Genomic DNA, 13,869 nt, shown 5'->3' on the forward strand with positions numbered 1-13,869 from the left:
TAAAGACTGTTGTAGTCTACGACTCCCTGTCAAGCAAAATGAACTATGATTCAAGCCTTAATGCCTCGATCCTATAAAATCATGGCTGATAATTTAAATTGTCCTGGTGACTTTGGCCTTTTGTGCCATTATTATATTTTAATTAAACTGAGGATAAGTATAATAAAAATCCTGAATATATATGCTTAACAAATTAACCAATATGGTTCATTAATACCATGGTTAATAAATCATCAAGAATGATAGTACTGTTATAGACTTCTGAATAAATTATTATCATTATTTGATGTAGCAATCAAGCTACATGGCAGAATCTGAGGAAGTCAACAGTCACCCTCTGGAAAATCATGATACTACCAGGATCAATATAACTGGGATGAACTTCGAGCATTGATCGATAGTGCTATTGCTAAAGTCGTGGATAGGCAGCTTAGGGAATCAAGTGGTACACATAGCAAGACCTTATCAGTACCCCATTCCAAGTCACACCCTAAGACTCATTCTAAGGCTCATAGTAAGCCACCTTCTAAACGTCACGAGTCAAAGAAGGATGATGCTCAACACTCCTCAAATCAGCATAGTGTTCCGTCCAAGAAAATTGTATTCGACCAAGAGCCACGTGCAAAGACCTGTTCATATAAGTATTTCGTCTCCTGCAAACCGAAGGACGAGATGGATACCGTGGTTGATATTAGTGGTTGCGCTGATAGGGATATTGTGAAGTTTGTGTCTTAGTCGTTTAAAGGAGAAGCACTAGCTTGGTGGAGATCTCTAATCCAAGCTATTGGAAAGATCCTGTTGTACAATCTGTCTTGGGATCAGTTTGTGACTTTGATCAAGGAAAATTCCTATCCTCAACATGAGGTTGAGAAGATCGAGACTGACTTTCTGACATTGGTTATGAAGAATTTGGATTGTCAGGCATATCTTACGAGTTTTAATACCATGTCTCGATTGGTTCCTTACTTGGTGACCCCGGAACCAAAGCGTATAGCCCATTTTATTAGGGGTTTAGCCCCGGAGATCAAAGCTAGTGTGAAAGCATCTCGACCTACTACCTTTAGGTCTGTAGCTGATTTGTCATTATCTCTTACCCTTGATGCGGTCAGGCAGAGATCGCTTAGGAATTCTGATGAAGGAAAGAGGAAGCTTGAGAATGAAAACTCACACCATTCAGACAAGAAACATAAAGGGAATTCTGACCACAAGAAGAGTTCAGAGTTCAAGAAATATGATCAACATTCGGGTGAGAAGCCCAAATGCAAAATCTGTAAGAAGCGCCATCTGGGAGAATGCAGGTATGAGTCGAAATCCCAATCACAACCTAGGGTTTGTGGAATTTGTAAGTCTAGCGAGCATAAGACATTGGATTGTAAGAAGATAAAGGATGCAACTTGTTACAACTGTAACGAGAAGGGGTATATCAAGTCTGACTGCCCAAAGTATGCCAAGAAACCTGAAGACGGCAAAAAGACCAATGCCCAGGTCTTTCAGATGAATGCTCAAGAAGCAATCCAGAATGATAACGTGATAACAGGTACCTTTCTTATTAATGATGTTTATGCAAGGGTGTTATTTGATTCGGGTGCAGATAAATCGTTGTTGATGATAAGTTTTGTAAATTGTTAAATATTCCTGTTAAAACCCTAACCATAAAATATGAAGTAGAATTAGCCGATGGCACCATAGAAACTGCTTCAACTGTGTTAGATGGATGTTTTATATCCATTAGGAACCACTCCTTTCCGTTATCTTTGCTTCCTTTGAAATTAGTTGGTTTCGACATAGTGATTGGCATGGATTGGTTATCTCATAACCAAGCCCAGATTATTTGTGACAAGAAACAAGTGGTTATATAGACACCATATGGTGAGCCACTTACAATACAAGGAGATACTCAGTATGGGTTGCCTAAGCAAATGTCAATGCTTAAGGCGTCAAGGTGTTTGAAGAAAGGTTGGGTCATTTATATGGCACATGTAACTATTGATGAACCAAAGCCCAAGGTTGAAGATATCCCTGTCATTTCTGAATATCCAGAAGTATTTCCCGAAGAACTACCTGGTTTACCACTAGATAGACAAGTGGAGTTCAGAATCGACATTCTTCTGGAGCAGCGCCAGTGGCAAGAGCACCTTACAGGTTAGCACCAACAGAGATGAAAGAGTTGAGGACTCAACTGGATGATTTATTGGCCAAAGGTTTCATTCGACCTAGTTCATCTCCCTGGGGAGCACCGATTCTGTTTGTAAAGAAGAAGGATGGATCGATGCGTCTATGTATCGATTATAGAGAACTGAACAGGGTCACAATCAAGAACAGATATCCATTGCCCAGGATCAACGATCTGTTCGATCAATTGCAAGGGGCAAGTTATTTCTCCAAGATTGATTTAAGGTCAGGTTACCATCAGCTGAAGGTTAGAGATGAAGATGTACTCAAGACTGCATTTAGAACTCGTTATGGTCACTACAAGTTCTTGGTGATGCCTTTTGGGCTCACCAATGCACCAACAGTGTTCATGGATCTCATGAATCGCGTTTGCAAACCCTACTTGGACAAGTTTGTCATCGTCTTTATTGATGACATTCTTATTTATTCGAAGAATCAGGCTGACCATGAGAAACACCTTCATTGTATTCTTAAACTTCTTCAGCATGAGAAGCTCTACGCCAAGTTTTCTAAATGTGAGTTTTGGCTTCGTGAAGTCCAATTTCTTGGACATGTTGTAAGTGAGCGTGGTATCCAGGTGGATCCCGCTAAGATTGAAGCTATCATTAATTGGCAAGAACCGAAGACACCCACAGAGATTCGCAGCTTCTTGGGTCTGGCAGGCTATTAAAGGCGTTTTATTGAAAATTTCTCAAGGATTGCAGCACCCCTAACTTCATTGACTCGCAAGAATATCAAGTTTGATTGGGGTCCTAGCAACAAGAATCCTTTGATATTCTCAAGCAGAAGTTAAGCAATGCACCTGTGTTAACATTGCCTGATGGAATCGAAGAGTTTGTGGTATACTGGGACGCATCGCACACTGGTATGGAATGTGTGCTCATGCAGAAAGGCAAGGTTATTGCCTATACTTCTCGACAATTAAAAGTGCACGAAAAGAATTACATCACCCACGACTTGGAATTGGGTGCCGTTGTGTTTGCACTAAAACTTTGGAGGCATTATTTGTATGGTATCAAGTGTGTGATCTATTCTGATCACAAGAGCCTTTAACATATGTTTAATCAGAAGGATCTGAACATGAGACATCGTCGATAGATGGAGAAACTGAACGATTATGATTGTGAAATCCGATACCATCCAGGTAAGGCGAATGTGGTCGCCGATGCTTTGAGCAGAAAGGAAAGGGTTAAGCCCATTAGAGTCAATGCCAAGAGCATTGAATTGAAAAACAGTTTGAATGAAAGATTGTTAGCCGCTCAGAAGGAAGCTGTACTAGAAGCCAACTATTCGAATGAAAAGTTGGGAGTAACTGCTGAACAGTTATCCTATGGCAAGGATGGGATTCTGAGATTGAATGGACGAATATGGGTTCCAATTTATGGAGGACTCAGGGACGCTATCCTCCAAGAAGCCCATAGTTCCAAATATTTTGTCCATCCTGGAAGTGATAAGATGTACCAGGATGTAAAGGCAAATTACTAGTGGATAGGTTTGAAGAAATCTATAGCCACTTATGTGGCCAAATGTCTGACATGTGCTCAAGTTAAGGCAGAACATCAAAAGTCATCAGATTTGCTACAACAGCCTGAACTTCCCACCTGGAAGTGGGAAATGGTAACTATAGATTTTATCACTAAGTTACCGAAAACGAAGCGAGGAAATGATACTATTTGGGTTATAGTAGATAGACTGACTAAGTCAGCCCACTTCTTACCTATTAAGGAAACACACAGCTCAGATAAGTTAGCTCAGCTGTATGTGGATGAGATAGTATCTCTCCACGGAGTGCCAGTGTCTATTATCTCTGATAGGGATACAAGGTATACATCGCATTTTTGGAAAAGCTTTCAGCAATCCCTAGGCACTCGATTAAACTTCAGCACTGCATATCATCCTCAGACGGATGGTCAAAGCGAGCATACAATTCAAACACTGGAGGATATGTTAAGAGCTTGTGTTATTGATTTAAGTGGAAGTTGGGATGATCATCCTCCATTGATTGAATTTTCGTATAATAATAGCTATCATTCCAGTATTCAAGCTGCACCTTTTGAAGTTTTGTATGGAAGAAAGTGCAGGACGCCTGTTTGTTAGGCAGAAGTTGGAGATTTCTAACTAACAGGACCGGATATAGTCCTGGAGGCGACAATTAAGATTGTGCAGATACGCGATCGTCTCAAAGCTGGCAGGGATAGGCAAAAAAGCTACCTAGATAAAAGGCGTAAACCTCTAAAATTCGAGGTAGGTGACAAAGTGTTACTGAAGGTATCACCCTGGAAAGGGGTAATGCGATTTGGCAAGAAAGGCAAGTTAAGCCCAAGATACATAGGACCATTCGAGATCATCGAATGTGTCGGAACTGTGGCTTACACGTTAAACATACCTGAAGAGCTAAGTGGAATTCATAATGTGTTCCACATCTGCAATCTGAAGAAATGTCTAGCTGAGGAAACGCTAGTCATGTCACATAAAGATGCGCATATTGATGAGAGCTTAAAGTTTGTTGAAAGGCCTTTGTCGATTGAGGATCGACAGGTTAAGAAGCTTCGAAAGAAGCACATGCCAATAGTGAAGGTTAAATGGGATGCCCATAGAGGTCCCGAATACACGTGGGAGGTTGAATCCACAATGAAGCAGAAATACCCTCATTTATTTCAGTAAATCTCGAGGTCGAGATTTCTTTTAAGGGGGTGAGGATGTAACACCTCGTAAAATCACATCCATTACATTGGTGACACGTGTCATAAACCCTAATTGTGATTCAAAATATCTTGAAGGACTAAAACTGTCAAACAATACAAAGATATTAATAGAAGGACCAAAAGCGTCAGCATGCCAAACTTGTGCCTCTGAATGACTCTATATAATGTTCGTATTCATTTCTGAATAAAATCACAGACACTAAAAGCCGTTTGCGCTTAAAAATCAAAAGTTACAAAACACAGGGGTTAAAAGTGTCAACATGTTAATTCTTACCTCTGAGTGACCTTTTAACGTTCCTAAAGCTTTATAATGTATTAATATACCATCATAAATATCTGATAAAGATTTCATAAAGATCCGGTTCAATATTGTGAAGTAAATTGAAATTTCCAAGAAAAGGGTCAAAAGTGTAAATAAGGTAATTCTTCATGCGGGAGACTTTTTCAATATGTCCAAGACTTGTAAATGCATGGCTACACTCCCTAGAACACCCCTGACCTAATTCCATTGACCATGCATGCTGAAAAAGTCAGTTATTCGCGTTCAGAAAAGTGCAGGGGCTGATCATGCAAACAAACAAAAGAACTTTAAAACTTGGTTTCTCGCGTGGCGCGCCAGGATCCCCTGGTCTGGCGCGTGGCGCAACAGGTAAGGTTTTCCAGCCTGAACTGGCAGATGCCCGGCTCTGCAACCTGAAATCTGTTCTAGATTTGCTGCAACCTGTAAACGTAAACAACAGCATGCAACTGGTTTTTAAAAACCACTATACACTTGTTAAACATCAAAGAACACCTGAGGACACACGGATTGATCTTGTGGATTGAAAATCACTATAAATAGGCTTCATTTCTTCATTTGAGACTTGCACCATTCAAAGAAATTCACAAACACACACTCATCTGAGTTTTCTGGAGCAACCTGGTCTTTAAGGAGGCTCTATTAGTTCAAATTTTCGTGCTAAGGACTCTTGTAAGTACCCTTAGCTTCTGTAATTAAGATTTTATTAGCTTAATGACTGAAAGTCAAAGTTATCGTAATTAAGCTTTGACTTTGTGATTAATCACAAACGGTCCAGCCATTATTCGAAGTGAAAGTGGCTATGAGTTGGTAATTATGTAGGTAATAAACCCTTAAAAGGGCACTTACTGATTTCCACTCTAACTTGGTCAATTGTCGGGTCAAACTTAACATTAAAAAGTCAACAGAAAGCTATTTTTGCAAATAAACACATAACTGATAGTGTAGAGGTTATAGAACATGTTTTGACACTAAAATAACTTGGTAAACAATATAAGAACATGTCTAAGCATGTTCAACCCGACAATTCCGAGTTTAGGCTCGGTTCGGAACCGAAAGTCGCAAAAGTAGACTTTTGCTTTGACTTTCAGTTCTGGCCCAATTTAGATTGTTTTAGAAATGCCTTAGGGTTCCATTAGGACCATGTTACATATTAGTATAATCCTCTGAGTTTATACAATGTGGTTCCTTTGTAATCCTAGTTCGTTGCATGTTTCCGATTATATGCCTAAAATTGACCATTATGCCCTTTTCTTGTAAAAACGAGATTTTTGAAAATGTGAGAGGACAAAAACCTTTATTACCAATTTGTAAACGTGTCCTAAAAATTTGACATCAGTTTGAGGTCTGATTAGGAGATATGCTCAATATCGTAATTTGAAAGCTTTTTATTAATTAAACGACATAATTAGCATAAAGCCTATTTAAACCCAAATTTCGACACCAAACTTTTTACCCACTGATGTAACATAATATTTTGGGATTTTTGAATATTTTTAATTATTTTTAAATTGATCATAACATAGGGTTCTTGCTTTAATTCGGTAATTGACGGTTATACCCTTTTTGCTAATAAAATGAGTTTTACATGACATTTTGATACCAAACCTTTTGCTATTGATTTTATATGATAAATAAAATATTTTAAGCCTTCTGGACTAATAAAAATCTCAGCTTTTCTTATATAACCTGGAAATCATTTAAAACCGACTTTTTACGCGTTTTAAACGCATAGTATGGGTTAAAACTATTTTTAACATATAAGACTTAATACTTACTGATGTTTTAAGTAAATTTTTATACTTTAACAGTAAGAAAAAGTTTTGAACTCAGATTTCCAGTTTTGACAATTAAACCTTATGTGAAATGACCAAATTGCCCCTACGGTGCACAGTTTGGTTAAAAATGATAAATTTCACATATATGCAATACCCAACTGTTATGACTTACAAAAATAAATATTTTTACTGATCTATTCAGACCAGAACCTCAGATTATTATTTAATATCTCTTATAAGCTTTAAAATGACCAAAATACCCCTACGGGGCATAAATTGATTTTAAATTCATTTTGGGCATAATGGAAGGTATCCTACTGATATCACAACATATTTAAGGCATATTAACTTATGAAACCTGTACATGACTCATTTGGTTATCCGTTATGCATTTTTCGTGTTCGGTACGGTTTATGTTACTAGTTTGCATAAATTGACCGAGACGGGTCAACCCTTATCATTTTTACCTCAAAATCTAGAATGTGTTTAGTTTACCCATATTATACAAGTCTCCAAACTTGTCAGGTCTAAACCATATTCTAATCCGGTCTTCGCTTAATCTTACGTTTTGAACTGTATATCTTCCTTTAAAACTAACCGGTCTAAGTTTGAACGTAATTAAGACCCGTTAGGAATCTAATAGGTTATTAAAACCTTCGTTCTAGATTTAGGAGCCCAGTAAAAGATAGTTGCACTTGCGATTGTATACGAGTGGGATAAATTTGTATAATTTGCTCAAGTAAATACTTTTAACTTATTTTCCCTTATATGGGCTTGGGGTACGGTATATAAAATACCGCTTAGTCGGGTATCGGATTTTTAATCATATGAAGGTTAATTCATTGAGATAACCCGTTTAATCAGTTTCGTTTGTTTTAAGCCTTTGGGGGGTTAATGACCATGTCCTGGATATCCTCGGCTCATTCATTGAAATGGTCACGACTTAAGCACGGGGTGTAGGCATACACCTGCCGGCGCGTATGTAAAAATAATATACCCGCCTGTTCGAGAATAACTCACTGTGGGATATATTATGTGGTGTGTCTATTAATCTTTAACCCAGTATTCAGCCCGGGCTACTGAATGTATAACGAACATGTAATTCTTTTACAGGATTATTTTTAAATAATTATCCCAAATTATAAAAGATTATTTGTGCCTTGTGCATTCAAATCAATTTTCTTAAACATTTTCAAAAGGGTCAGTTAATTGTATTTACCAGTGTAAACTGACGTATTTTCCAAAAGGTTAAGTGCAGGTACTAGGCGGAATAGGCTGGTTTCTCCCAAGTGACTTAAATAAAGAATTATCCAAGCTTTATCACTTAAAAATCTGTTGAACAATATCTTTCTTTGTTTTGATCCGCTTGTGGATCCTTTACATTCCGTTTGTAATACTTTGATACTTTCAATTCGGTTTGTAATATTTTACTTTTAGACTTCCGTTGTGCATTGAACTGTGAATATTGACTATGATGATATCAACTACGTCACGATACTCCCCACCGGGCCCACCGGTAATACGTGGAAATATCGGGGTGTGACAATGTCCTTGACCTTTTTCCTTTGCGGTTGATCATTTGTTCCTTCTTGGATTTAATCCTTTTATGCGACCACGACCTTTGTTTCTTATACCGGCCGGCACACGGATAGTAGGAGGTGCATCAGTTACTGGTTGTTGGTAACCAATCAACTTTGAAAATCGGTCATATTTTGGATCAAGTTGCTTGGTTATACGACCCTGATCAACTCTCTCTTTAAGCTGCATCATTTGATCCCTCACTAAAACAAGTTGATCAAGGTCGGAAATCAAATTGCTAACCAAATACTCCCCTGTGTGGATGATTTCACGAGCAATCCGTTTAGCCTTGTGTTGGACATCCTTGCCACCCACATTTAAATTGTACTTCACATCTAATTCATTCGGCACCACATCCTTTGTCCATCTCTTCATAACATATTTGTTTGGTATTTCTTTAACACCAAACATCTTGAAAAGAAAATAGATGTGTTTACATAGCAGCCCATACTGCTCAAAACGCAAACAGCTACGCTGTGCAGTTACATCATTTTCAAGATTCTTGAACGACACCTAAGAAAACCAAAAGAAAAAATATATATTAAAAATTAAAATCACATGTGTAAATTAAAATTTTCGCATGTCTAAAAATCATTTAATTGTATAAATTTAAAATCGCATGCGTACATCAAAATCGCATATTGTAAAATCATGTTCTGAAAATGAAATTCGCATATAGGTTTTCAAAATCGCATGTTTGAAATATATATGCTATAATACCTCTAATAAACCATCTCCATGGGCTTTAAAGTCTTTCAACAATATCCTGATCTGTGGACCCTCGATTTTGGGTGTCCATCGTCAGACATTCGGAAATTGTTCCATAAATCTCTACTTGCTGATCAAAGAATATAGACCTGGTGTATATCTTAGCAGCATCTTTTTCCAAAGTAGTTTCGCTCCAATCAACAGGCTCAGTATATCTTGAAATATGATCATTCTTTCTGTGATTGAACCTTTGGACATCCATTGCACCGTCAAAATGATTCATAAACTCTACAAGAGTGAGTTGTGAATTTGACACCTGGCAAAAAAAATGATTCTCGCTCTCTGATCTCGAAGTTGTTCGCATGAGACCAGACATGGGCTCATGCCGGTAAAAATCCGGAATCCACATGTATCTCATCGAAAACATATCATCAATCTATTTGTTTTCAGTGAGACCGAACTCAATCGTCACCAACTTCCACTGTCTCTCGAATTCTTCAGGCTCAATGGAATCAGTCCATACAATGTCGCACATCCTCCTTTTAAACTCATCGTTACTGCACAACTCATGTCCCACCTATACCGATAAATGCTTTTTATGAGCGCCTATAACAAAATCTATATTATAAAAAAACTCTAACGAAAGACAATATAGAATCCTATACCTTATCTGCCACTTTTTTCATTATGTGTCACATGCACAATCGGTGTATGCTGGTAGAAAAAACGTCCTCAATAGCCTGTTTCATAGCAGGGTCTTGATCCGTCACTACAACCTTTGGCTGCCGACCAAATGACTTTACGAATGAATTCAGAAGCCATTTGTAGGATTCAATGCTCTCCGATGCCAACAACCCAGCTCCAAGGGTTACATTTCTACAGTGGTTGTCAATGCTAGTAAACAGAACAAACACCATCTTGTACCTGAACAAACACATGCGAAATATACACTGAAACATGCGAAATAGACAGATATCATATGCGAAAATAAACAGTATAAGATGCGATATACTCAACACCAACTCTTCAATGTCTACACATGCGATATTGCAAGTTTAGGAAATCATATAACATGCGAAAATAAATAAAAAACATTTTTGTCTTGAAACACTTACCTGTTTGTCTTGAAAGTTGCATCGAACGGTATCACATCCCCAAACTCCATAAAGTTAAGCTTGCATAACCCATCAGCCCAGAACAAACCAGTTAACCGTTTGTCATCATCAACAGAATATTCAAACGAATAATCAACTAAATACTATTTTTTGTCGGTCATCCTATTAATCACAATGTCAGCGTCATATTCTCTTATATAGCTGTTAATTCGATTCCTAAAATTTTTGCAATCATCAACCGTGGCACCAACGTTCTCGAAACCACCATAACGTTTCCTCATTATATGGAAAGCTTTGACAGGACCAAGGTTTAAAGTGCCTAGTTCCCATACCATCTCCTCCTCGACATCTGACAATTGTCTGTAAGCTGGAAGCATATGAATATCATGTGGACATACAAACTTATGATTATGTCCATCAACAAATCTCTTTACTGTATATAATCTACCATCCACCGTGCAAATCATAAGATGAGCTTTGAATCCAGTTCTAATGGTACCCCTGTTCCTTGATTTGTATGGCTTTTTTGACTTCGAATAACGATCTTCGATACACACCGCCTTATGACCCTCTTTAGAACAAACAAAATACTTAGTTTTGGTTATACCACCACTGTGTACTTCACCACCCTTCCGAGTAGAAAAACCAGCTAACTTAGCATATGATTTGTAAAACGCATATGCTTGTTCAATAGAGGTAAATTGCATTCCAACCACAGGTGTAGTTGATGCTTGAACCTCCGGAGTGTAAATCCTTTCATCTACATAAATCAAATAAAAAAACAAAAAAAAAACACATGCGAATTATCATACTCCTTACATGCGATATATTAATGACTGCATAATTTCAACGTAAGAACAACAACACATGCGAAATGTAGGAGCCATAACATGCGAAAATGATGATTTTGATGAATATGTTTTACACATGGGATTTGTTATATCAAAACATGCGAAAATCTGTAACAGAAAAAACATCACATGCGGATTGAAAAACTCATAACATGCGAACTTATACATGTTGCTTTCAAATCAAAATATACTCAACAATCAAACTTCAAAAACAGCTACAACAATGCAAAGTCATTGCTACGATTAAACAAAAACAATTATACGAACAATTTAAAGATCAGCATTAACATAATTACCATTCGTCTCTTCGTTTATAGCACTTGTACTTGCATTTGGATTTGGATTTGGATTTGCAGATTGCGGATTTAAAACATCTTCAATCGAAACTCTCTGATATGCACATAATTGAGCATGATCACCGATCGGTCGAGTTTCTTCAAAATCAACATCTGTTCGTGCAGTGCTGCTCTGTGGATCCATCGAAAAAAAACAATTGAATGAAACCCAACGCAGAAGAACGAAAACTGCAATTTGAGAATTATGAAAAATTTGAAACTGATTCGAATGATAATTACCGGGATATTAGTGTAACGAACTTCTCGCTGATTGAATGAAGAGACGAATTTGCCCTCAGATGATTGAATTAAATGTCTGATTTAACCTTATCAAAGAAAAACGAATCAGGACACGTGTACGGCCACTACTGTCGCGTATGTAATGTACGATTAGGGAATTTGTATCCTACACTTTACCTATATATATATATATATATATATATATATATATATATATATATATATATATATATTAGCGGCGACACAATAGCAACAAGGAGTTGGCATTATTGCTTTTAGCGGCAACATCCGGAACTTTTAGCGACAAATTTTGTCCTGCAATTGAGAGTCATTTTTCTAATGGCACAAGTCTCGATTGGATGTGAGGATTGATTTGTTTGATAGATTTCATTTATTAAAGAAACTTTTTTTTTAACAGTAAACTTCATTAGAACCAAGACGCACCCTCGAAACAAGGGCCGCCAAAAACACAATTACAACATATACATAGGATTACGAATCCAATCCTTCCACACAATATCAGAAAATTTAGTCCTACCTTTTAACCACAAAAAAGACCATGACTTTATCAATGCCACCACGTCTACGACCCTCGGACTTGACCCAAGAAAAAGTTTCTCGTTCCGAGCTTTCCAGATCGCCCAACAGGTAATCATAACAACCCCTCGAACCACTTTTTAGCCCACTTACCTCCTGACACTTGTTCATGAAATCTCAGCACATCTAAAAAATCGAAAGCCATTAAAGGCATAATCTTGCACCATTTTCCCACTGCAGACCAAACTCCAAAAGAAAAGCCACACCCTGACAAAAGATGCATCACATCCTCATCCCCAGAATCGCATAAACTACATGAAGCATCTTGAATATTTATCCGTCTTCTAATCAGAGCCGCTTTAGTAGGGATACGGTCCATCTCAGCTCTCTAAACAAAAATATTTATTTTGATCGGAATCCAAGATTCCCAGCGCATAATCTGACCACGGCTCACCTCTTCATCATCTCGAATCAACAGCTTCACCGCAGCCACCGAGAAAACATCTTTGACATCGTCCCCCCAATACCACAAATCTTTGGAAGCCGACAACGAAATATTATTGAGGAGAAAACTTACGTCTTGAATTTCGGAAATTTCCTCAACTGTTGAGATTCCTCTTTTCCAATCCGTTATAAACCTCAAACTGCGATTAACCACCCGAAGCCTATCCGCAACCGTACAACTTTTTTGACGTTCCAAATTATAAAGACAAGGCCACCTAATTTTTAACACGGTCAACCCAACCCATAAATCTAACCAGAAATTAATCGACCGACCATTCCCAATCTTCGCCTTTATGAACGTATTGAATTTTTTCCCCTTAAAGGTTCGTCTAGCCATCACCTTAACAATAGAATTCCAACACCCGTTAAATCTACGATTTAGAGGCATGAAATCCCATCTACCCCTTCCCCCGTGAACCCTCTCCACCACTTTACGCCATATACTATCCTTTTGAATTTTAAATCTCCAAGCCCATTTTGCCAAAAGCGCAAAGTTCGCATCCTTTAATCTCGTAACACCCAAACCACCATTTTTTTAGATTTTGTCACTGTATCCCACGCCACCCAACTCATCTTTTTACAGTCGAACCTGCCCATAGAAAATTTCTCATCAATTTCTCCATCTGGTCCGTCACTTTATTCGGAGCTTTGTATAAAGACAAATAACACACCGGTAAATTAGCCAACACCGATTTAATTAGGGTTAGCCTTCCACCCATAGATAACACATTCGCCTTCCAAGAAGCTAACCGACTTTTAACTGTGTCAATAACCGAATCTCAATGGAAACTCTTATTCATGTTCGCACCGACTTTGATCCCGAAGTAATCGAACGGGAACTCCCCAACCCGACAACCCAAGACTCTAGCCATAACCTTCACTTCTACGTCATCAACCCCAATACCAAACAATGAAGATTTTTTTAAATTTATTTTTAGCGCCGAGCAGCTGTAAAAAACTCTAAGTAATCTAGCCGTCTTCTCTATATTCTCCCTCGACTATTCCCCCAATATCAAAGCATCATCTGCATATAATAAATGAGAGATGG

The 13,869-nt window shown here is 37.9% G+C and overlaps 1 protein-coding gene across 1 annotated transcript; it reads left to right on the forward strand.

Moving 5' to 3' along the window:
- Positions 1–945: 945 nt before the first annotated feature.
- LOC110893161 lies at positions 946–1,629 on the forward strand. The gene is made up of 2 exons (XM_022140281.1): positions 946–1,537; positions 1,592–1,629. Exons 1-2 carry the CDS (start codon positions 946–948, stop codon positions 1,627–1,629), a joined length of 630 nt encoding a protein of 209 aa, XP_021995973.1.
- Positions 1,630–13,869: the final 12,240 nt, after the last annotated feature.

This window comes from Helianthus annuus, chromosome 12 (assembly GCF_002127325.2).
Source record: "Helianthus annuus cultivar XRQ/B chromosome 12, HanXRQr2.0-SUNRISE, whole genome shotgun sequence".
NCBI lineage: Eukaryota > Viridiplantae > Streptophyta > Magnoliopsida > Asterales > Asteraceae > Helianthus > Helianthus annuus.